Genomic DNA, 23,540 nt, shown 5'->3' on the forward strand with positions numbered 1-23,540 from the left:
AAGTGTTGTTGAAACCGACAGACAGTTGGTGGTATTTAATTTAGTGGAATCTGCGTTAGTTTGTGCAGAAAGAAAATCTTAAGACTTTTTAAAGCTGTTTGTGTTGGAGGATATAGCTGCCTTCAACTGTGAATTATAACGAACGAAACACTCCACTGTGTCCGTGAGGTTAACTGCTACTCAAAGTACTCTGTTTGGTCAAATTCATTTTGTTTATTTAGCCCAAATACTATTAACAGAAAATCAGATAGTCAAATATAAATAGGATTTGCAGTTCACAACAATTGCCATTTATGACATTTGTATTTTTTATTCATATTTTAAAAGTTACCGTATTATTTATGTTGCAACCAGGGCAGTAGGTATTGTATTATTGTGGGTTTAGCAGCCTGGTATACAGCACACATCCCACAGTAAAAATAATAAATAACTGAAGGTGGATCATTTTAAAGGAAGATTTCATTATGTGTAGATTATTATTTTAAAGATTTAACAGATCAATAGATACATATATAAGGTGCAGAATTTATCCACTATAGTTTTACTCCTGGTAATGTGGGGCGCCCTTTGAAACGAGCTGTGTGAGATACATTTGATTTAAAAAAATTATAATTAAAAAAGAAATTATTAGAAATTATTTTAAACATTTTTAGAACTTTTATTATATAAACTGAATGTCCTCGGTGTTTTTTTTAAACGTACTGGTTATGGTCTTGGTTGCAACTTTAATCTTGTAGCAGCAATAATATTCCAGATTAATGTTTTCTTCTACTTCATTAATTTATTATTTAAGACAAATAACAGGAGACTACTTCGGCTTTACTGTCGTCTTAAAAAAAAAAAATCCTCTGGTCATATCAGCGCGCGCGCGCGCGAGAGTGAGTGAGTGAGTGATGTCACTGGCCTGCGGACGTCTCCATACTGTCACTTTAACTCCTGTGTCGTCCAGGAGGAGGAGGGGGGGGGGCAGGCTCGTGAGGCTTTCCTTCTCTCGGACTCGTGTGCAGCAGCTGCAGCAGATTGAATGAACGTTTGCAGGCTGCTGGCCACGCGCAGGTCTGTTCAACATGCCACAGATGAACAGCGACGATGCATCGTTATGTTTTTGTAGCTAGGGTGGATTTCAGCCACGACACATTTCTCCAGTAGCCCCCACTGTCCCCTCCCTTTTTTTTTTTAAAGAAAGCTGCAGGGCCTCGTGAAAGCAATCACCGCCTCGATGGTCTCTGGACAGCAGCGCACTGAACAGGCGGACTGGCAGCTCTGCGCGGATGATAAAGAATTTGCGAAGGGAAACGGTCAAGATGGCAGCTGTGTGCGGACTGATAACGCTGGTGTGGTGGCATTAGGCGAAGTCATTTTCCATTTTCTCTGGTATGCACGTTTGCAGTATCGCGGCGCAGGACGCGGGCGCGTGTGAAGGAAGACTCTCCGCCGACTCTTCCCATCTTTAACCTCGCATTTCGCGAAATTGCAATGCATGCTGGCCAGGGTGTGGGCTGTGCGCGAGGAAAGGCGATGTTCTGTTAACGCTGGTCAGCCCGATCAGCTCCTGTGTGCTGCGGATAGACGCCTTGCGGGAGGACAGAGAGACAGACACGTGCTGGGACTGGGCTGCGGGCTGGACATTTGCATACCGTGCATAGGTAAATAAACGGTCTCTGAAGCCTGCACGCAACATTGATGGAATGCGACCCGAGTGAATTTATAACCCTTTGTGCAGCGACCGAGATATTGCGATTAACATGGCTGAGGCGCTGCGCCACGGCGACGAGTCCCCCTCCAACGTTGAGATAGATCCGGATTTCGAGCCCCAGAAGCGGCCACGGTCCTGCACTTGGCCCCTGCCCCGTCCGGAGTCTGGCGCGGACAAGCCCGGAACAAATGACACTGACGTAATCCCCGAAGAAGAGGATGATGAGCACGAGGGTTGCGGCGCGGACAGCGGCGATGCTCAGAAAGCCAGCGGTGGTGGTGGTGTTAAGTCGCGCTCGTCTCCCAGCAGCTCCGTCTCCCACCCTGTGGAGGACCACCGCGGCCCCTGCAGGGAGGAGGCCGCCGATGGTTCGCCTTCCTCGGCGCAGACCCCCGCCGCGGCTCTGGGCGGCTCTGCCTCCCAGCAGCTGAGGAAGTCCTCCGCCCGCAGGAACGCTTGGGGCAACTACTCCTATGCAGACCTCATTACGCAAGCCATCGAGAGCTCCCCAGAGAAAAGGCTGACCTTGTCCCAAATCTATGACTGGATGGTGAGGTCTGTGCCATATTTCAAGGACAAAGGCGACAGCAATAGCTCTGCTGGCTGGAAGGTGAGCAGTGACATGCTGGTGCTGACATCATAACAAAGACCACTCTGTGGTCATGTAAAGGCACACAGCCATGGTTAATGTAGAGAGGGAGGAGGAGGGTGCAAACGGGTTATGTGCCGACACCAAGGATGATTTTAGGTTTATTATAAGGCATATAAATAAGCAGCAGGGGGATGTGTGACTGCCTGACAAGCACATGGTGTAAAATGAGCCGAGTTGCAGTCAAAATGTAAAGGTACAGTTGTAATAGTGTGTGCATCAAACGACACACACTATTAGTTCTGCGCCTAAAACCAAATCAGAGCGTGCACTAATGAGGGCAGTGGGTATGAAAGTCGAGACTCAAAACAGGCAATGCAAAGTTGATTTCACTTTCAGACACACTGCAGCACAGGGGCTTCTTACAAGCTCCAGCGGGGCCCAGCTTCTGTTTGATTTCAAGGATTAGTTCGGCCTGGAAAACCAATTCATCTGTCATGGAATCAAGTCTGATGAAAGCTTTGAGCTTTGCAGGATTTAGATGGGGTGGAGGGGGGTTGCAAAACTCTGGAAATAGGTCTGTAATCCTGCACAACTGTGGGATGTGGGATGCAGGCCGATTTCCTGCGAGTTTCTTAGTGGATAAATCGCAGCAACGGTCAAGATTGTGCTTTAAAGCTCAACATGATGATGCGACGTGTTGATGGGAACAACAAAATATAAGCCGTGCATTGATGCTAATAACTGATTAATCTGCACAGCATCAGCTGGTTAGTTAATACGCGAGATTAGTGGAGGTCAGGTTTCATTCATGTTTTGCATGCTTGTTACGTTTGACTGCATAATCGGCATATTCATTTGGCGGATAGAAACGTGTATCACAGGAAGCGTTTGAGTGAATACATGACCTCCAGGGATCTACATCATGCGTGCATCTGCATAAATGAAGCAAGTGTTGGAGGTGGTTGATGGTTAACTGTTTGCCTTTTTACCCATAATCTTTTCTTTATTTAAACTCAGTAATACACACCGTTTTACAAAAACAAAGAAGCAGTGTGGGATGTAACAGTCAGAAGAATCTTAAGTTTATCAGCTGTACAAACAAAAACACGTGTCATTGGAACCATTGGTGGTATTTAATTTAGTGGACTCTTTGTTATTTTGTGCAGAAACTAAATCTTAAGACCTTGTCTGTTTGTGTTCTATTTGTGTTTTCAGGGGCAGAAATTGTTCTCGCAGAGGAAAGGGTTAATGTTAGGGTTTCAGAAGAAGTGCTGACATCAGCATTTCCTGGGAGATGCTTTGTAGCTGTGACATTCAGCAATCAGCCTAAAAGGGTGGTCATCTGCATGAGAGGCTGTGTGCAAAAAGCACAAAAAAAGAAAGTCCTCCAGTGGTGTTGATGGTCGGGACCGAGAGGTCGTAAATTCATGACCTGTCACACTTCTCCACGCCAGACGCAACGACAACCTTTGTGTGCAGCTCCAACACGAGGTTAAATCTCCTCGCTGTTGTGAATCGAAACAACATATACACACAGACGAGCAGCCGGAGGCTCGACCCCCCCCCCCCCGGCTGTGTGCCACACTGTCTTTTTTTTCTCCACGTGGCCTGCACACAAGAATCAATCAGCTGACTATAAATTATGTAGGTCAATGTGTAGCAGTGTGAGAGAAGCTCAGTGTTTCTCTTTGGATCTGGCTCCGGCTAAACTGGCATTGCTCCAGTCCCCGCTCTGCTCAAAGGGTGCTGCAGAGCTGCTGTGACTGCATGGGGGAGGGGCAGGCAGGAGTTGCACTTTGTGATTTGTCTTCTTTTTTTTTTTTTTTTTAAACGCTGCATGGCTCCTACTGTATCTACCTGTGCAGCATTCGGAAAACGTAGCGCGTCGCTGGAGCTTTAAAGATGCAATAACATCCACTGGATCGTTCTGTTCAGAGGCAGGCCTGGCAGCTTTAGCTTTTTACATGTCACACATCCAGAACATTGCAGGACTTTTGTGTTTGTGTATCCACAGCAAACATTAACTACCTGTATACAGGAGGGGTGGACACAAGAATAGCATCCCCTGTGTAGCAAAACAACATTCAGCATTCCTGTAATAGATAACAGCCTTTGTGCCGCTGATAACATTTTGCATCAGAGAGTCGATTGAGTTCTGTGGACATTTTTGATGTTCTAGATTGTTTTATTGTTCTGTACGGTGTTGTATTGCAAAGTGTATCTGCTGTAACGTAATACTATCTAACACAGCAACACTACAAGTTACGGCCTAATGAAAGACCACAGAGTTGAATGAAAACCCTCTGGACAAGCTCAACCAGAATCAAAGTGTCAGAGGTTTATTTGTTTATTGCAGGGCTGTTGTATTGGATTTCATGAGACTGAACAGGACAGGTGGTGCTTTTATGGTGTCAACTGTGTTCCTAATGACTTCTTTCTAAAAGATAAAGTCTGTCAACTTGAGCATTTACAAACCGGAGCTGTTGACACATGTGATATTCGGTATCGTGGGAGGCGGTTCTTAAAGAAAACATCCATGAACAAAGGCATGCTCTTCCTCTTCCCTGTATAGGATGATTTTAAGTTTTATTTTAAAATTTATTATGAGAAATATTTTGGTGTTAATGATCGGCAGGAACATGGGAAGTGTTTGGCTGCCTCACAAGCACATGGTGTAAAATGACCCAATTTGTTTCAAAGTATTTTGTGCAGACAGTTGTGCCTCAAAGTACACACTTGGTATATATTTAGAATAGTGGAATTATGACCTCATGTTGTCCTCTATAGTTTCCTTTAATCACAACACTGGTGTTGGTGGAATCAGTCTATTTTGTGTCAGAGGTGTGTCCTCAGCATTCCAATGGGGTTAAAAGTTGTCTCTCTGCAGCAGCAGTTTGGGTTTTCCTAAATTGTTCATATAATCTTGTCGTTTTATGGACATTAAAGCAGATTTTCAGCCAACTTAAAAAAGGAAAACCACCCGAGAAAGATTCCTCCATGAGGGTAATTTATTCATCCGCCTCCGGAGAAAAGTAAAAATCACTAAAAACATCCATATTTTATTTAGTCACAGGTGCAGGCGAATATAACACGAAGGAAATAAAACAAAGTCTGCACACTCTTGAGTTGCTCCCTCAGTGTGTTTTAACTCCTGCGCTCTCTTCATCTTCTTGGCACTCATTATCAAACAATCAAAGATTTATCATCTTTTCATTTAAACCAGCCTTCAGGTTATACACGTATGACAATCCACCATCCTGCTGCTGTAAATACTCAGCAGCACGTAAACAATCCCCACAACAATGTTCGGCGGGAAAACTACCAACAGCCGGTTTGTTTAGCTAGTTAAACTGGAGGGGGGGGGGGTTCTAGTCTTTGTGCCGTAGAGACAAGAGCGTGGTATCAATCTACTTGTATAACTATCGACAAAAAGTATTTCCCAAAATGTTGAACGATTTCTTTAAAGATGTATATCTTCAGTAGGAACAAATGTTCTTGTGGCTCAGTGCCACTGTGTCAGGAAGTCGAGAAATGGACCGGCGTAAAAATACAGAAACACGCTGCCTTCTTCTTTTAGGTCGGCACTTTAAGCTGATGAGGAGATCTTTGGGTAATTCTGAGTGGTCAGCAAAAGTCACCAGCTCTGTCCAGCTAACTTCCGGAGGGTGGAAATAAGACAGAAAAGAGCAATGTAGTACCTGCAGTTTTATTTCTGTCACATGTTGTAAGTGATGAAAGTGTTGGCCCGTTGACTTGATCCTTTAATTGGCTTGAGATCGAGCTTTGCTGGAAGTTTTCAGTGGGTCATTGACTCATTGCATTGAGAGGAGAACTGCGGCCAACGCTCCTCTGTGATCTCTCAGTAGTCACAAAGCTGGAGGGAAACTTCCCTCACAGCTGCTTTCATAGGATCCACATGGTAAACGTCAGGGTCAGCCTTGTGTAGGTTGAGCTTCTTTAGTGTTTGATTAGTTTAATCTTCTGAGAGATGGTTTTAAATAGGACCTCGGTTTACTCAAGTTAATTCAAGCTTAAGAGCATTATGCTGGACCCTCTCCCAGTGAACTTGGCCTTTGGACTGCAGAGATTTCTTCTTCTGCTACTGCAGTGTGACTTGGTGCGGTCGGCAGCAGGCTCCAGCTGTTTAATTTTGTACATGGTCGGGAACATCTCCGGGGACCTGTGGACGTTTTAGAGCGAGAAATGGGTCACAGTGTGAGGTGCAAAGAGGAAGTCACTGCAGTATTGTTCACAGTACTTGGTTGTAATAGTTTGTATTGAAAACCTTGAGTTTTTCGTTGTGGGACGCCGACGGTGTTGGATTTTCAAAGTCTTTATTTTCTACCTCCAGGGCAAAGGTTGCCAACTTTTTTTGCTTTGTGACCCCCCTCAAAATAAAGTCGTGTCGGTTGTGAGCAATTCAACCAAAGAGGGTTTGTCCTTCACTGACTGTTTCATTTGAAGGATTTTTAGAGGCTTGAAGAGTTGAAAATATCCAGTATTTCACGATACAAAAAAATATATATATATTTCACTCATAATAGACTTACTTCTGTGTCTCATAAACATCTGGTGACCCATCAATTTCTTTCTTAGGACCCCAAATAATTTCTCATCTTCTTTCATCACAAACTTCATAGACCTACAGACGGACAGCTCCACAGAGAGCCCAGTCATCTCTTGAAGGATAATTCCGGTTTATTACACCTTTAGTCTCATCGTTGTAGTGTTCTTCATCTTGTCTGTTATTAATATAATTGTACTCACAAAGTTATTTGTTGAATTCTGGGAACATGTTGGTATTAACACAAAAAGGTCCGTTATTTGGTAGCGAAAACAAAGGCGATGATGTAAAACGACTATTGTTTAAACACCACGAGGTCCATTCAGTAGCTCTTCTGGAGCTTTCAAGTGTGTCGCATGATCTTCCTCAGCAAATGTTACATTTTCTGAACTTGTTGTTCGTGTTGGCTTAAAGATGGGATTGAAAGTTAAATTGAGTTCAAAATGTATTCAAACTCAAACATCCACAAAGCCATGACCGCTGTGCAGAATCCATCTGCTGAGGAAGCTTACGTGGTTCCAGAACAACTCAGTAAACTTGTGATCAGATTGTTTTGACAGCTACTGTTTCCAAAAGTCATGAAATTGACTTTCAATCACAGATCAACTTCCTCTTTCAACTTTGACTAACTGTACTTTCCCTAGTTGTGAGCATACGACATTATCCTGAACGAGGATCATTATTCAGGTCCCCTCTCTCCGTTTTACCTCCAAATAAAATGAATAAAATGTGGCTAAACTGTTGACTTGTTGAAAAAACTGATTGTTCTGCTCCCCCTTGGTTTTGTATTGTCGGGATGTATAATTTAAATATCAGAATCCGCTTTGGTGACCAAGTATGTTTAGGCACACATGGAATTTGACTCTAGTTTCCATTAGCTCTGACTAGCTCTACTGGAAGACTGTGCATTTAATTGTTCTAATTTGTTTTTATTGCAGAATTCCATCCGACACAATCTGTCCCTCCATAGTCGTTTTGTGAAAGTCCAGAATGAAGGAACGGGGAAGAGCTCCTGGTGGATGGTCAACCCAGAAGGTGGGAAAGGAGGCAAAGCTCCCCGACGACGAGCCGTATCGATGGATAACAGCAAGTACATCAAAGGAGCCCGAGGACGGGCCACCAAGAAGAAAGCCTCGCTGCAGGCAGCTCAAGAAGGCAGCTCGGAGAGCTCCTCCAGCCTCTCCAAATGGACGGGGAGTCCCACCTCCCGCAGCAGCGACGAGCTGGACGCCTGGACAGACTTCCGCTCCCGGACCAATTCCAACGCCAGCACACTCAGCGGCCGTCTGTCCCCGATCCTTGCCAACCTGGAGCTGGACGAGGTGCCCGATGACAACTCGCCCCTCTCCCCGATGCTGTACTCCAGCCCCAGCAGCATGTCCCCGTCCACGGGGCCCACAGGGCTCTCTGACCTGGCAGGTACCATGAACCTCAACGACGGGCTCTCTGACAACCTCATGGACGACCTTTTAGACAATATCAGCCTGACGGCATCCCAGCAGCCTCCTCCTGGAGAGGAAGAGAACGGCGACAACGGGCAGGGCAGCTCAGTGTTTACCTTCAGCTGCTCGGGGAGCAGTCTGGGTAGCCCTGCTGGCAGCTACGTGCCGAACCCTCTTTTTAGCCCGCCGTCCATCACGAGCCTGCGGCAGTCGCCCATGCAGACCATCCAGGAGAACAAGCAGACCACCTTCTCCTGCATCTCGCACTTCAGCGACCACCAGACCCTGCAGGACCTGCTCAACCTGGACCCCCACAGCCACAGCAACGTCATGCTCACCCAGTCTGACCCGCTGATGTCGCAGGCCAGCACCGCCATCGCCCTGCAGAACTCCCGGCGAAACGCCATGCTGCTCCGCAAAGACCACACGTTGGTGAACCACACCAGCGCAGGTGAGGCCCAAAGCTCCTCAGTGCCTGGTTGGCAAGCTGGCTTGTCAACCTCTGACAAAGACGCCGGCCCCGCCGACGCCAAGCAGCCGCTCCTGAGGTCTCCCAGCAAGAACGACTCTATGCAGCTCGGCTCTGGTTTGTCCGGCCAGGATCGCTTTTCCGCCGACCTGGACCTCGACGTGTTCAACGGCAGTGAGTGCGACATGGACTCCATCATCCGCAATGAACTGATGGACGCAGACTGCCTGGACCTCAGCTTCGACTCTCGCCTCACCGCCGCTCAGAACGCCAACAGAAATTCAGGAAGCTTCTCCAGCTCGAAAAACACGTCCCCTCACAGCTGGGCTGAGGAGCTCAGTCAGAGCTGAGCATGGGGTTTAAAAACAAAAACAAAGAAGTCGGGAAAATGTAAATTGGGGTTCATTGTCCTGCGTCAGGCAACTAGAGGGAAGAAACTATGTAAAAGGGTATTCATGTAGTATTTTTTTTTTCCCCATTATTTTTAACGTGAGGCATTCAGTTTGGTACCGTATTATAAGTGTCCGAGACACACAATGGTGTCTTCACAGTGGAGGGGAAAAAAAATCTTTTAAAAAGATCAATGCCTGGGCGCTGTGAACAACAGCACTGACTGGAAGTACAGGACGTTTTGTTAAAACTATATGAAAAGCATCTACTCGTGTTAGTCTCAGGGAATCACTCATGCAGTATCACAAAGTGGTACATGGAACTGAAGATGAATTCTGTTTCCACCCTGCTTTCTCTCATCTCTCGCACCCTTTCATACCTAAACCTGAAACATTTTTGCCAAACCAGCTGTCAGCCTGTTGTGAGTGACGGCCTGTTTACAGAAAAAGCTGCAGAGAATGTTACATTATTACGTTCCAGTGGAGGATACTTGACTAGCTTTTTTTATTTCTATTTTAATGTTTCTTTGAGAGGCTAAATGTTAATGACCCCCCCCCCCCCCTTCCATTGATGCACAGTCACCAAATATCGATCTGTAGAGGTTAATATGTGTTCAAGATGTGAACTGATCTACATTGTGTGGTTTTCGTACGTAATGTTTATTTTACCCCGTGATTTTAGTGACATAACTGTGAATTCTGTTCCTTCTGAAGAGGTGCGTTACTGAAGTCTTGATAAAATGGTGTTTCTGCTGCAGATCCCTTTTCACCATCTTCTCCTCCTCCTCCTCTTCCACTTACTGCAATATTGGAAGCACTGCTCAGTACACAGAGTTTAGGACAGAATTAAGGACCGTGTTTGGTAGGAAACATGATGTAGCTCTAGTTGACACCATTTATATTAGTGAACACGTACGACTATTTGGATTGAAAATAACCACCGTTAGAGACTTGACGGCACTCGACTACGATATTTTGGTGTTTGTTAATTTGAAGGAGTTGTTGGTGCTATAAATAAGAGGATAGGGAGTGGCTGCAGATGGAGCAGCATCAGTAGCCTCCCCTCTGTTATCAGCACTATAGCAGGTGCTGGGGTCAAATAGTGTTTCCACCTCTATAAGAGGAGGCTGCGTAGCATCTTAGAACCATTTTGCCATTTGAGAAAGAAACCACATTATTTATATATTGCCAAAATATTTCTGCATTTAATGAAGTGGAAATAAGAAGATATACAGTGTATCGATATTAGGAACCAGTGCTATAATCATCAGCACAGTTTTGTAGGAACGGCAGGATGAACTTTTTTTTTTTTTTTGCATCTATATCAGCTGGAAACTCACTGAATTTATTTATTTTACTTTCCATATGTACATATTTTGTGCTTTATTTTTTTCCCACACGAGGTGTGGTAGAGCTGTGTAACAGCACGTTTGTTTTAATGGTTTATTCAACATTTTGACCGCCACAAACGGCAATTTGTGCCTAAAATGGTGTCGTCCTCTTGAGTTGAGAAAATCCAAATGTCACAGAAATATAGAATCTCCCCCCTTTTTTTTTTATTTTTTTTTTACACAAATTCTGCACACGGGTGCTTCCAAATACCATTTTTCTAGCTTCACATGGGTGATTTTATACCAACTTGAAGCTCCTTTTCTTTTTCTTTGACATTAACCTTGAGTAACTCTCACTGCCAATATTCAAACTCCTTTTATTCCTATTGCTCCTACAGAAACAGAAGCGACACCAAGTTGACATTGCCAGTTGTAATTCCACTTCCTCTCTTGGTTGTATCAGAGGTGGTGCATGTAAATAAAGCTTAAAGAACCACTGACAATCTGGAGTTGGTTTGATCTGCCTTTGTTTTATTTCTGTCTCCAGAGGAATTGCACAGCTGCTGATTTGACTTTGCAGGCACCAAGGAGGCGATTTGCTATTGGGTAATCACCTCATGAGCTAAGAGCCAATCACACACTGTATCCAAGAGGAATGCTTGTTGAGGTAGGTGCTGCTCAACAACTGGTGCATAATCAAATATTTGCAGTATGTGTTGTATATTTAAAAAATTCTGTTGACGTGGTATGTATCAACAAAGCCAAACATCATTGACATCATAGTCTAACAAACAGGACTCCAGTGTAACGTTGGAGCCCTCTACAGATGAAATGCAGTCAGCATGAGGAGGCAGAGGTTTGGCAGGATTTAAGAAAGTCTAAATGTTTGGATTCCCCAGTTCCTAGGCGTGTTGATCCTGAGCCATGTGTGACGTGTACAGAGTAGTGTCCTCCTCTGTCACAGTGGGGCAGATGGAGGCAGATCTGTCGCGTCAACTCTCAGCACTCCGGGCGGAAATTGAGGAGAATGGATTTGCTCAAGAAGCGGTGCCGTCCAGATGCTACAGGTGTGGAAGCTCGGGTAATGGTTGTGTGTTACTGGTGTTTGTTTTGCTGTCTGGGTTGCCAGGTAGGTGGCACTTAAAGCCCCCTCGTCCACTCAAAAATGTAATTTCCTTGTTAGATGGATGTCTGAGCTTCACTGTGCAGAACGATGTATGTGGAGAGTTCTTTTTAATCTGCTGAAGGGGTAAAGTTTCTCTGTGCTAACCTTAAATCAGAGTTTCACACGTTCAGGATTATTTTATGACGTCTTAACTAGTTTGGAAGCCAATTGTGGTCCAGCAGGCAACTTACACTGACGCTCTAGTTTTTTTTGTGGGAAAACCATCAAATTATTATTGTAAACAGATTATTTTAGATAAATCTGGAAATATGTCTAGATTGCTAGTTAGTTGGAACTTTTTTAGATTTATTCTCAGTGAAAACATGATTATCAAAAACAATAATTACAATTAAATGTGTAAAACTGAACTGATTTTCTGAATTGTTGACGCAGCGTTTGAAATTGGCAGCTTCCAAATCCTCCGTCGCTCTCGGGAAGGAGACGTTGGTGGGTCGGTGCACCAGTTTGGTTCAGGCTGAAATATCTTAACTACTTATTGGATTGTCATGTCATTTTGTTCAGACATTCATGGTCCCCAGAAAAATGAATCCTCATGACTTTGGTCATATATTCACCAGAAAATGAGTTGTTGTTGACTCCTTAACTTTGAACAAAGGCCTCTGTGGCCACGACAAGGGTAATGCTAAAACATTGCTAACATTAGCTTGGTCCTACCAGACAGAAGGCTGTAGTAAAAACTGCAAGTGTGTTGCATTTTATTGCAAATTAATTCAACTTTTAATTTGTATAAAGATTTCACGTTGTCGTCTTTCTTCATAGCTTTCATTGCGGGTTGGCGGGTTTTTTGTGCAATTAATTTCTAGCTTTGTTTCAGTTCTGTTCCGCCTCCAAAAGATGTTTCCTTCTTCCGCGTGGAGAGAGAACATGCACCGAGGAGAGAGAACATGCACCGAGGAGAGAGAACATGCACCGTGGAGAGAGAACATGCACCGAGGAGAGAGAACATGCACCGTGGAGAGAGAACATGCACTGAGAGGGCTTCAGGTCAGACAGAAAAATCATTTGTTCATTTCTAGGTTGTTAGAGGCTTTACAGCCTTTTGATGATATTTAATGCTCGCTTCAAAGATCAACATGTACTTGATTTTTACTGAACAACCCTCCTCCTGGATGCAGGTGGCTGAAGCTTTGCCGGTTCAGTCTCAGGCTGACGTCATGCAGAAGGAGCGGGATAGTTGCTTGAGTTTAGAGTACACTGCTGACAGTCTGCCTCCACTTCTACACCAGGTGAGGACGTTACAAACACTCCAGAAAATAGATCATAAAGAAGTGTTAATATGCTGTAGAAAAGAATTTAGACATGAGTAATGTCATTTAACCACAGTTCTACACAGACAGATCGTATCACCTGGCTCAGATCAAATACCTGCTCATGCTGAGATGGAGGAGATTCTGCCGCCACACCAGCGTCATTGAGAAGATTTATCCTCGTAACAAGGTGGCAATGTCTCGTTTTACCAGCACTTAAAAAAAGAACACAATAAGACTCATGTCAGATTTCCTTCTGGTGGCTCATCCTCCTTACAGCTCATGTTCTGCTACTACAGAGGCGTAAGAGAGGAAACGTAAAGGCAGCAAAAACCTAAATATTGGTGCTTCTATAATTTCATTTAATTAAAAAAGTGAGGTTGCGATTAACCATCTTCATTATTGATTCATCTGCAGATTATTCTCTCAAATGTCAGAACAGTTTCCTAAAGCCCAAGGCGCAATCACCAAACTGATTTCATTTTGGGTCAAGAGTCCAAAACCCCAGTTTAATATCACATAAGACAAGCAGCAAATATGTATATATACAAGAATTGGGGATTTGACGAGTAAGTACGAGGACTCCGTTCAGAGAGCACGCAGAGAGAAGATGGTATATTATGTCATAAAAGCCATAAAAAAGTCTCAAGCTATCGTCAAAGTAAAAAAATTAAACACTTTTCCTTGACCTCGGTGGAATATGTCATGAGGACGTGAAGTAGAATTCATGAGGATTTAAGAAAAGACAACCGCGGTGCTCAGTCACGCAAATATGATGCGACCGCACACAGTTTTATTAGTCATATTTGTTATTTTCAAAGCTAATATATAATATTCATTTAACAAGGCATTTTATTATCCATTATATTTAAGCATGTCATCCACCACAGTCAGATACTGTACATGTGTCTTCCCCTCCAAACACAGTGAAACAGTTTGATCCATATTTCAGTTTCACGTCACACTTTCATGTAAGATTGAGTAATGATGCAATCATCAATTGAAAATACAATGTCTCAAAATAAACACTATTGAGTCAGTCCATCGTATTGAGTTGACATTTTCCCATTTTAACTATAAAACAAAGTCTCTGTGTGCTGACAAGAATAAAAAATAGATGGTTTGCTTTGGGAAATGGTTGACAGAATATGTAAATAAATAGAATTTGCATTAATTTCGTCCATTACCCGATTATTAATGTAAGGCAGCAGCATTATCCGTCTAGCTTTGGCCCAAACTCAGCTGTCCTGCGGCAGCCCGGTGGTGTACAGGTAGGAGACGGTCCCAGCCTGGATCTGAAACGTCTGTCCCTGGATGTGGTGGCTGGAGATCTGCTCATTGGTCTGGCTGATGGAGATGGGCTGGCTGCTCTGGCTGCTGATGTGAATGGCCTGGCCGTGCTGCTCCCTGCTCACCGGCCCCTGCGGGACGTCCTGAGCGACAGCCAGGTGCTGGATCGGCTGGTGCACCAACTGCAGCTGCTGGACGGGTCGCTGCGCCATCTGAAGGGGCTGCGGGGGACCGTGATGGGCCTGCAGGTGCTCCATCGCCTCTTTACTCAGGGTGATGACGTGCATCTGCTCAGGCTGGTGCGTCATCTGGCCCTCCAGCATACTGAGAGTCTGAATGTGAGGGCTCTGGTCCACCACGCCGCCCTGAGTGACCAGAGCCACGTTCTGGTGCGACGACTGGGCGAGGAGGGTGAGTCTGGGGTGGGCCGATTCTGCCGCATCCCCCTCTGTGGCGATGATGCTGATCTCCTGGTTCTGACCCGGCACAAAGTTAATGTTGTCCACGTCTCCCGTCACCACCAGCTGGATCTCCTGTTGAGAGCTGGAGGGCAGCTGGTACTGCAGAATGCTACGCACTTCCTCTGGCGGCGGTGGCACTGCGGCGTCCGCTGCATCTGGTGATGCTTCGGGTGTCGCGGCTCTTTCCTTGTTGTGTGACCTGGTGTGTGTTTTCAGATTGTCCAGGCGCGTAAACGAGAGGCTGCAGAAGGAGCAAGTGAAGGGCTTCTTCCCCGAGTGAGAGGCGACATGTCGTCGTCTCGCGCTGGGGTCTGAGAACGACTTGTTGCAGATGTTACAGTCGTACGGCTTCTCTCCTCTGAAAAAGGACATTTAGATTTTAATCAAGTTTGTTCACAATGTTAAAGCTGCTTTATTCAACATTTTTTATGTTAACAATGGATCATATCTATATTTTGCGCTTTATAAAATATTGTACTTTTTACTCTACTACAGTTACTTGACAGCTTTGGTTTTAAGTTACTTGTAAGATGAAGATTTACATTGAAAAACATTTAATACGATTATAAAATTCGACATTTTCTTAAAGATTGAACCAGTTCACTTTTCGAAAAAGTGTCGAGTTGTACCTCGAAGTTTCAGAGTTGTTTCCACTAAGAGACATCTCCCTCTAAACTGCTCCGGCAGATTACAAATATCTTTACTTTATTTAAACTTTAATTACGTTTTGCTGATATTACATTATGTACTTTTACTTAAGTAGGAATTTGAACACAATATATTTTACTTACACTGTTGTACTTAAATAAAGGCTCTGAATACTTCTTCCTCTGTTGAGTGGATGTCACACTATGAATAAATGAAAGCTCTTTAAATATAAATAGATAAAATGTACTTCTCACCTGTGTATTCTGATATGAGTCTGCAGAGTGCTCTTGGCTGTGAAACACTTCCCACAGATCTCGCAGGTGAAAGGCTTCTCACCTGTGATATCATCGATGTCATCAAGTGCTTCCACATATTACAGTTTCACACAACTGAACAGTTTCAATAGCTTGTCTGACTTTACCTGTGTGAGTTCTCAGGTGCTTCTTCAGCTGAGCCGTGTCCATGAACTTGTGATGACACTGAGCACATTCTGGTAAAGATTTGCCTTTAATCAGAAACAAAGAACAAAGAACACAGTATTCTGCTGTTAGAGTGACTGTTTTAAAATGAACCTGCTGCTGTTGAAGTGATTCTCACCTGTATGAACTCGGTAATGGCTTTTAAGTTGCCTCTTCTGAGTGAAGGTCTTCCCACATTTATCACAGCTGAAGGATTTTCCTCCTGAGGATGCCGGTAAAGAGGATTCATTTACAGCAGAGCAGTAGAGAACAAAGCACTGACAGACTATTGTATTTGGTGGTTAATAGGAAAAGTAATCAATATTAATTTAATTTCTGAATATGGTGTTGACCAAATATATTTCACATCACAAACGTACTGTATAAAAAACAATATACAGTACATGAGGTGAAATCCAAAGAATAGCAAATGAAGCACTGACTTTATACTTGTATTACCTTCATGGAGGTTCATGTGCTCTTGTAGGGCGTGTTTGGTGGACAGCGCTTTGGAGCAGACGGTACAGACGAACGGTTTTTCTCCCGTGTGCATGCGCTGGTGCACCAGCAGAGTGTGCTTCTGGGTAAAACTCTTTCCACAAACCAGGCACCGAAAAGGCTTCTCTCCTGGGGAAGCAATCATGAAACACAGTGAAGGAGAAGCAGCACTGAGGTTAATGTGATCGCTGTGTGTTAATTAAACCATAGTCAGTCCTAATTGAACACGGATATAACAATCTATAACACACAAGTCCACAGAAATGTTTGCAGTCGGAAGCTTGTTTCTTAAAAGTCTTCAGTCCTGTGCCATGAATCATAACTCACGAGGCAGATTACCTGTGTGAGTCCTCTGGTGAATCTTTAAAAACAGGTGGTTTTTGAACACTTTGCCACAGTCCTCGCACCGGGGCTCCGTGTTGGGGTATTTCCTTTTCCTGCCTCTCTTCCCAGGCTCTTCCCCTCCTGCTGTGTCGCTGCTGCTCACCTTGTAACTCTTGTATTTCACCGGTGGCCTGATTTTGCGTTTGCTCTTGCGGCTCTGGTCGGCTGCTGCGTTGCAATCTGCATCGTTTTTAGTACACGACTCTGTAACTACATCACCACGGTCCATATTTCCAGCCAGTCTCTCCTCTGAGCTCACGCATGTCACACTTCCCTCCTCCAACTCGGTCACAGGCACATTTTTCTTTGGCCGTCCTCTTTTGCATTTGGACAGATCTGGAGCCACGGCCATGTCAACCTTTACCTGCTCAGTTCTACTCGCTGCAGGAGAGCGCGAGAGTTGAGTGAGCACCTTGACGAGGTCGTGGACCTCCATCAGACGAGCCGTGGCCAGAAGCTGCTCTTTGGCGCTCTCCTCCACGGACACCTGGGCGCTGTAGATGAAATCCAGCACCGCTGCAAACATCTTGGCTGCCATACCATCCAGCTGGTAGGTCGACTGACTGATCTGATCTTCTGCCGTGAACATGAGGGAAAAGTACTCGCTGCTTGCTGCCAGCAGGGCTTTGTGCGCCTTGTAGTGCACGTCTTCCACGACCAGAGTGATGTCGCACAGTAGGTCCCTTTTCCTGAGCTTGTCAAATTTGCTCAGGATGCTCTGCTTGTGTGAATCTGAATGCAGGGCCATGGGTGAGGAGGTCCTGTCTGCTGCTTTCTGGGACATCTTCTCCTCGAAACGATCTCTTCTGTTCCTGCAGGCGATGAAAGGAAACAGGGTTACAGTGCATATGACTGAGAGAAAGAAACAGGTACAATACACTATTAGACTACTAGATAGATATATAGCTATATATCGGCCACTTTTCGATCTTGGCGCTAGTGAATCAATGAACTGTCATTTAAAATAAAGGTTGTGTAAATAATCTTGCTTGGTTGGTTGATCAACAGAAAATTAATCAACAAATCTGATAATTTATCATTTTAATTCATTTATATGAAAGATTATCTGCGTTTTTGTGTTTCGTATCATTGTAAAGTGAATATGTTTTGGTTCTAAAATACCAGAGATGGGAAATTGTGATGGACATTTTTAACAATTAAAAAAATTATCAACAGATTCATTAATAATGAAAACACTGTAGTCTATGAACGTCATAGTTAAAAATGCCTTTTATAAAACAAAGGTGGTCATTAATATTGCTTATCTGAACTGTCCAAAAGACAAATTAATAAAGTTAGAAAAACAACCTCACATTTCCAAAAGCTGGAGACAGAGTGTTTGGAAATGGTTTTACTCATAAATGACGATTCATTGATTACCTAAATGATCAATGGCTGACCGATCAATTAGGCTCGCAAACATTCAAAAATATTTAACATTCACATGACTATGCCTTTCATAACTTAGTGCATAGCATTCTACACGTATTGTGTACTAACGTTACCACATCCACACAGAGTTCACTAGTTTACGGTCTCATAACTGCAGATAAACCCTGCAGGGATGTGAACTACTTCAGGGTTAGCAAGCAAGCTAACTTGCATCGTCCCAAACAATGCATCCGCTGCTAGCCAGCAAACAGGCCAAAGCCTGCAGAAATGACAACGTTTGAGCCCGAAATAGTGTTACACTAAAGGACGTTTCTGTTAGTGACGGGATCCAAATCCAAACCACTGTTTGGATCCCGTTTGCACACGAAACGCGGCGTAACTCAACATAGTAGTGAGCTTTTAGGACCTTACCTTCCACTTCGGCCGGAGAGGGTGAATGTGACCGACTTATCGCGAGAGTTGAGTTTCTGACGAGACTTACGCACAGCTGACAAGGAGAAAGAAGAAGAAATCATCTGAATAAACGGGCAATTTTTATTAAGTGGACTTTTTTTCTTCATGTAAATAATTTACGATCTGCACGTGCTTTAAAGACAGAAGAAACAAACATGTACTGACATGCACTGGACGCTTGAGATCGTGATCACCGTTACAAGTAACAGCCGGTAACAACGCACGACAGGTGCAGTTTTACACCGACTGTGTTTTTCTTCAGTATAAGACACTTTGTCAGCCGCAACATTCTCAAAAACTGTTATAAAGGTGCAAATACAATATAATATATACAATCACAAAATCAGATTGGAACATAAAGCGTGGGAGGGATCAGTCTTGGTGGGGTTGCATATATATATATGTCAGATCTTGTAGGTACATGGCTAATACAGAATGTCCGTTATTACACTTTATGTCACAATATTGAATATCATGTCCCGTGAGTCAGGTGTGAGGTTCCCTGACTAACAGCGGTCAGGCTTTCTGCACTTAAAACATTATTTGTACTTTCGGAATATTTCCATTTTTTCATGCCGCTTTAAAAATTTAGCATAAGTAATGATGGAAATATAGCACTTAACTATATTTATTAGACTAAATGAAGTGATCCTTGGACTGTGCAGTCAGTTAAGGTTAACGCTAGTAGGTGTTGATTAACCTCTTCATTACAAAGGTTGTCTTGCAGCAAACAGGCACAATTCTCTACTGGCAGTTTACCTCCAGTTTGAGACGCAGGCCTCTCCAGGATGAAAAGTGTCCGGGTTGTAGTGGTGGGAGCAGGCGTGATTGGCTTCTCCACTGCCGTCTGCGTCGCCGAGGCGCTTCCTTTCTGCTCCGTGACTCTGCTGGCTGAGAAGTTCAGTCCAGACACCACCAGCGATGGAGCTGCTGGGATCCTGTTTGCTGGAAAGTTTCCAGGTACGCAACAATCTCCCCATTAGAAAATGCATTAAACCGACTGTTATATTTCACAATCTTCCTCAGTCTGTACAAATTTACCAGGATGATAATAATTTGTAATGTTCATAAATTCATATTCTATCCCCACCCTTTACATGCACATACATAGCACACAGGTGGTTGAAAATGACTGATTTGACTCCATTTCTCTATCAGATATTCCCTTGGAAAGACAAAGACGCTGGTTCAAGAACAGCTTTGATCACCTGTTGGATATTGCTCAATCCCAACACTCACCGGAAGCTGGAGTAATGCTGAGCTCTGGGTAGTGATTGTTATACAGGTCTATAAAAATGGGATGAGTACTCATGAACTAGATGAATAGATTGTTTTACGTCCATCGTTTTGATTCTATTCCAGTTGGCAGATCTTCAAGGACGTTCCGGCCGATAAGAAACCCTTCTGGTCAGAGTCTGTGATTGGCTTTCGATTCATGACAGACAGTGAATTGAAAAGGTTTCCAGAACACAAGTTTGGACAGGCGTTCACCACCATTAAATGTGAATGTTCCAGCTACCTGCCGTGGCTCGAGAAAAGGTTCGTCTTCCATGTTAAACTCGCATGGTCAGGTCAAACGGTGTTAGGTCATTATTATTTTTCCAACAATAATTTACAGATGATTGCAGTTTAATTTACATTGTAATTCCACTGAGATGAATAGTTTAAGACACTCTTTATAACAACATAAATTCTTGTTTTGTAAAAGGTTCAGAAAGGCTGGAGGTCTAGTGGAACAGAGGAAGGTTAACAGTCTTCAGGAATTAAGCAACAGCTATGATGTCATTGTCAACTGCTCTGGGCTGGGCTCCAAACTGCTGGTGGGTGACAACAAGGTGTACCCCGTCAGAGGTCAGGTCCTCAAGGTGGAGGCCCCCTGGCTGCAGCACTTCATCAGAGATGGAGATGGAAAGACCTACATCTTCCCCGGCATGCACTGCGTCACTATAGGCGGCACGAGGCAGGAGGGGGACCGGCGACTACAAGTGGACGAGGGCGACACGAAGGGCATCCTGGAGCGCTGCAGCGGGCTGGAGCCGTCCATCAGTAAAGCCAAAGTTCTCGGCGAGTGGGTCGGTCTGAGGCCGAGCAGGAGGAACCCCAGGGTGGAGAGGGAGGTGGTGCAGCTGCAGGGCCGCAGGGTCCCTGTGGTCCACAACTACGGCCATGGAGGCTGGGGAGTCACCCTCGCCTGGGGAACCGCCCTGGACGCACTGGGGCTGGTAAGGCAGTGCCTTCATGAAATGCCGCTACAGGCTAAACTGTGAACCAGGTCTGCCACTAAATTCTGCTTTAATCTGTGCCAATAACACTTATCTTTAAAACAAAAATAAGACACCTTGGCATTAAGATAGACAACTAATCAGAACTTAAATCTTAAGAATTTGCTGTAGGTTTAACATTTTATAGTGATAATGCGAAGAAAAAAGTATGTGAAAATAATACATTTTGGTGAACAATTGTATTGAAATTGGTTATGGGAGAATGTAATATTTACAGATTTTTAAATGTTTAAATAGTTGCCTTCGAGTACAGAGATCTACTGTACTGAACTTAATTGAAAGATACCAACATTTATTGATGTGAAAGTAGAGCAGTGATTAACAAACTTGTTAGCATTTTTACAAAGAATATATGAAAGAAACCTTTATTACTAAAATGAATGCACAGGAAAAAACACTACGTAATTTACTGATGTGAAATAAACAGCTCTCGTTAACATCTAAGACAAATGCTTGCTGAGTGGAATCCAATTGTTCAACCGTTTAAATTGCTAAACTTTGTTTCAACACTGGAAATTATATTTCTGTGCCTTAAAACTGCTGATCGTTTACTGCATCAACGACATTATGATATGTAGTATTCTCCAGTGTGTCATTAGTTGCCATCAGTACTTGCATTTAGATCAAGCAATGAATAGTTTATTAATAAACGCTTTGTTTGATGATCCGTAAATGGCCACTCACTGCAGCGGGGTGATGTTCGTGTAACTGCTGGACTCAGTTCCAGTCTCTACAAACTGGATTCATCTGAAAGGAGAACATCTGAAATAGAGACGGGGGTGTTCCAAGTCGACCATACTGTAACCAGACTGAAGGTGTAGAAAGGTTAGTAATATGAATTTAACACCGTCTTCACTTTAGGTACGTTACCTGAGGCAGGAATAATTCTACTAGACTGAAAACATGATTTTGAAAGAAACTGAAAAGGAAATTTGTGTTTGGCGTAATCCACATCAACCTATAAGAAAGCAACAAGGCTTTATATCTATTGTATTATACGGTCTGGTTATTGTGCCTATATTGTGCAAAAATGTACCTAAGCTACGGTACTCCGCTTGCATTTTTACCTCAGATGAACATGCATCACGGCACACTACAAATACATGGTTGCATTTTCAGAAATAATTGGTTATTTGAAAAAATAACATGTATTTAAAGGACCAGTGTGTTAATTTTGGGGCCATCTATTGGCAGAAATGTAATAGAATATGAATTATTATGTTTTCTATAGTGTACAATCACCTGAAAATAGAAATCGTGTATTTTTGGGGTTTATTTACTTTAGAATGAGCCCTTCATAGCTACATATGCAGCGGGTCCTCTTCATGCACTGCCATGTTTCTACACTGGCTTTAGAGAGGGCCTTTCGTATTTTTAAGTTACCTGAAGGCCACCGTAGTTCTCCAAAACGCTTGCAAAATAAGGGGAGAACAGAGGGGTATTCAGCTGGTTGCAATCTGCAACCTCACAGCTAGAGGCCGCTGAATCCTACACACTGCTCCTTTAAAACATTCTGAACAAAAAACATGGTTTTAAGATGGTTAGCATCCAACAGCTGCAGATAATATCTGTAAAGTAATAGTTCACTGTGCTTTTGAGGCCAATTCTTTGTCAGAATGTGGATCAATACTGTGGACCTGGAGCCTTTCTTCTTTCAGGGAACCCAGATTTACTGAGTTTATGGATGTCTTCTTATTTCTTTCCATTGTCAGCCGGCGGGCTTCGGAATTAGCCGAAAATGAATTACTCACCTTGTCCTCTGACGAAATGTGATTTGGGTAGTTGAATATGCAGGCGGTCTCTGTGAGTACAGGTTCTGGGTCTGTTAAGGACGGTGTAGTCAAAGGATGATTGGACCTTTCTGCTGGAGTTGTGGGTGGCAGCTGGAAGTGTGTGCTCTGTGTCATTTCTGCTTGTTTAGGGTGTGCCTGTGCCGTGTCTGTGCTCAAAGTGCTGGGCACAGCATTATATAATGTGGTTGAAGATTGGGAGGACGGAAACATGACCTCGCAATGTTTCTGAGAATTTACTTGGTGCCGTCTGCTCTCCTCAGTCTTTACGCTGGGGGTCAGGTTCCAGTTTTTAGGGGGGATGAGTTTTCTCTCCTGCGCTCTGTGGAGGACGGTCAGAGAGACACTCCGCCTCAGCAGATCTGCTGCTGGATTTCTTCTTAGCTCCGTGCAGCTCAGACTCCTAGCTGTGGCTCCACTGGGAAGATGACCCTTTGCCGGGCTGAGGAGACTTAAGCTGCTCTTCGGGGGTCGTTGTGGTGATGAGATACAGAGCAGGTACTCTGGTTTACTTTGGAGTGAAGTCTTACTAGCGCTGGTGGAGGTCAGGGTCTGGGGGGGAGCAGGGTACTCTGGGGACGGGAGGTGGCTTGACTCAAAACCGGAGGAGGACCTGCTCATGGATGAAGACGTCTTTTTGTCCCTTCCTGAAATAAACAAGTGAAGTGTGTGCAGATCATGCAGGTGCCGGTCAGTGGTGACATGTATTTGACTTAATGAGGAAAACAGCAGAGCCGAATGAATGACGAAGGAAAGAAAAGAAGCAAGCAGTCAAGACTGGTAAAGCATGGCGCAATTTATTCCTCACGCTCAACCCCGACAGGAGCACACTTCAGAAAATGCTGAGACTTCAGACCTGCCACAGAAGTGTTAGAATAAGTTTAACTTTGACCTTAAACTGTGTTAAACCAAACTAAAGGTTGCTTTAAGTCCACATTTTAGTGCATTTACAATTATACAAAATGTCA

The 23,540-nt window shown here is 43.9% G+C and overlaps 4 protein-coding genes across 11 annotated transcripts in view; 2 read left to right on the plus strand and 2 right to left on the minus strand.

Annotated features, from left to right (window-relative positions):
• Positions 1–735: 735 nt before the first annotated feature.
• Positions 736–17,106, plus strand: foxo3a (forkhead box O3A). 6 transcript variants are annotated; one of them, XR_004212773.1, is made up of 4 exons: positions 736–2,306; positions 7,791–12,653; positions 12,785–12,895; positions 12,993–17,106. XR_004212773.1 is itself a non-coding variant. In XM_031847365.1 (2 exons), the coding sequence occupies exons 1-2, from the start codon at positions 1,746–1,748 to the stop codon at positions 9,111–9,113; spliced, it is 1,884 nt and encodes a 627-aa protein (XP_031703225.1). In that variant the 5' UTR covers positions 736–1,745; the 3' UTR covers positions 9,114–17,106. The 6 variants fall into 6 exon arrangements, 1 of the variants encoding a protein (XP_031703225.1); XR_004212774.1 differs by having other exon boundaries at positions 13,003–17,106; XR_004212776.1 differs by having other exon boundaries at positions 7,791–11,150; positions 11,383–12,653; positions 12,785–17,106.
• On the minus strand, positions 3,869–20,864 carry zbtb24 (zinc finger and BTB domain containing 24). Of its 2 annotated transcripts, none has more exons than XR_004212771.1 (8): positions 19,260–20,864; positions 16,611–18,534; positions 16,233–16,400; positions 15,913–15,996; positions 15,737–15,820; positions 15,570–15,651; positions 14,104–15,025; positions 3,869–13,131 (listed from the first exon to the last, which is right to left on the minus strand). XR_004212771.1 is itself a non-coding variant. In XM_031847358.1 (8 exons), exons 3-8 carry the CDS (start codon positions 17,437–17,439, stop codon positions 14,155–14,157), a joined length of 2,118 nt encoding a protein of 705 aa, XP_031703218.1. In that variant the 5' UTR covers positions 17,440–17,467; positions 18,459–18,534; positions 19,260–20,864; the 3' UTR covers positions 3,869–14,154. The 2 variants fall into 2 exon arrangements, 1 of the variants encoding a protein (XP_031703218.1); XM_031847358.1 differs by having other exon boundaries at positions 3,869–15,025; positions 16,611–17,467; positions 18,459–18,534.
• ddo (D-aspartate oxidase) lies at positions 18,893–21,973 on the plus strand. Its single transcript, XM_031847406.1, has 4 exons — positions 18,893–19,460; positions 19,659–19,767; positions 19,863–20,039; positions 20,209–21,973. The coding sequence occupies exons 1-4, from the start codon at positions 19,289–19,291 to the stop codon at positions 20,765–20,767; spliced, it is 1,017 nt and encodes a 338-aa protein (XP_031703266.1). The 5' UTR covers positions 18,893–19,288; the 3' UTR covers positions 20,768–21,973.
• Positions 20,947–23,540, minus strand: part of sash1b (SAM and SH3 domain containing 1b) — a 42,227-nt gene continuing 39,633 nt past the window's right edge. For both annotated transcript variants that reach the window (XM_031847313.1, XM_031847314.1), the window contains exon 18: positions 20,947–23,219. In XM_031847313.1, the coding sequence (XP_031703173.1) occupies positions 22,366–23,219 (854 nt within the window). In that variant the 3' untranslated portion in view covers positions 20,947–22,365. The remainder of the gene's footprint in view (positions 23,220–23,540) is intronic.

The sequence above is a fragment of the Anarrhichthys ocellatus genome, unplaced genomic scaffold (assembly GCF_004355925.1).
Source record: "Anarrhichthys ocellatus isolate YVR2014 unplaced genomic scaffold, GSC_Weel_1.0 scaffold7, whole genome shotgun sequence".
NCBI classification, from domain to species: Eukaryota; Metazoa; Chordata; class Actinopteri; order Perciformes; family Anarhichadidae; genus Anarrhichthys; species Anarrhichthys ocellatus.

What these genes read in the sequence shown, in the direction of transcription:
- foxo3a (XM_031847365.1), top strand. Translation starts at nt 1,746, where the DNA reads ATGGCTGAGGCGCTGCGCCACGGCGACGAGTCCCCCTCCAACGTTGAG. An exon ending in ATAGCTCTGCTGGCTGGAAG is followed by an intron (nt 2,307 to 7,790) that starts GTGAGCAGTGAC and finishes TTTTTATTGCAG; the next exon opens with AATTCCATCCGACACAATCT.
- zbtb24 (XM_031847358.1), bottom strand. Translation starts at nt 17,439, where the DNA reads ATGTCCCAGAAAGCAGCAGACAGGACCTCCTCACCCATGGCCCTGCAT. An exon ending in CCATTACCGAGTTCATACAG is followed by an intron (nt 15,821 to 15,912) that starts GTGAGAATCACT and finishes TTCTGATTAAAG; the next exon opens with GCAAATCTTTACCAGAATGT. An exon ending in ACTCATATCAGAATACACAG is followed by an intron (nt 15,026 to 15,569) that starts GTGAGAAGTACA and finishes GTCCTTTTTCAG; the next exon opens with AGGAGAGAAGCCGTACGACT.
- ddo (XM_031847406.1), top strand. Translation starts at nt 19,289, where the DNA reads ATGAAAAGTGTCCGGGTTGTAGTGGTGGGAGCAGGCGTGATTGGCTTC. An exon ending in GTTTGCTGGAAAGTTTCCAG is followed by an intron (nt 19,461 to 19,658) that starts GTACGCAACAAT and finishes TTTCTCTATCAG; the next exon opens with ATATTCCCTTGGAAAGACAA. An exon ending in GGAGTAATGCTGAGCTCTGG is followed by an intron (nt 19,768 to 19,862) that starts GTAGTGATTGTT and finishes ATTCTATTCCAG; the next exon opens with TTGGCAGATCTTCAAGGACG.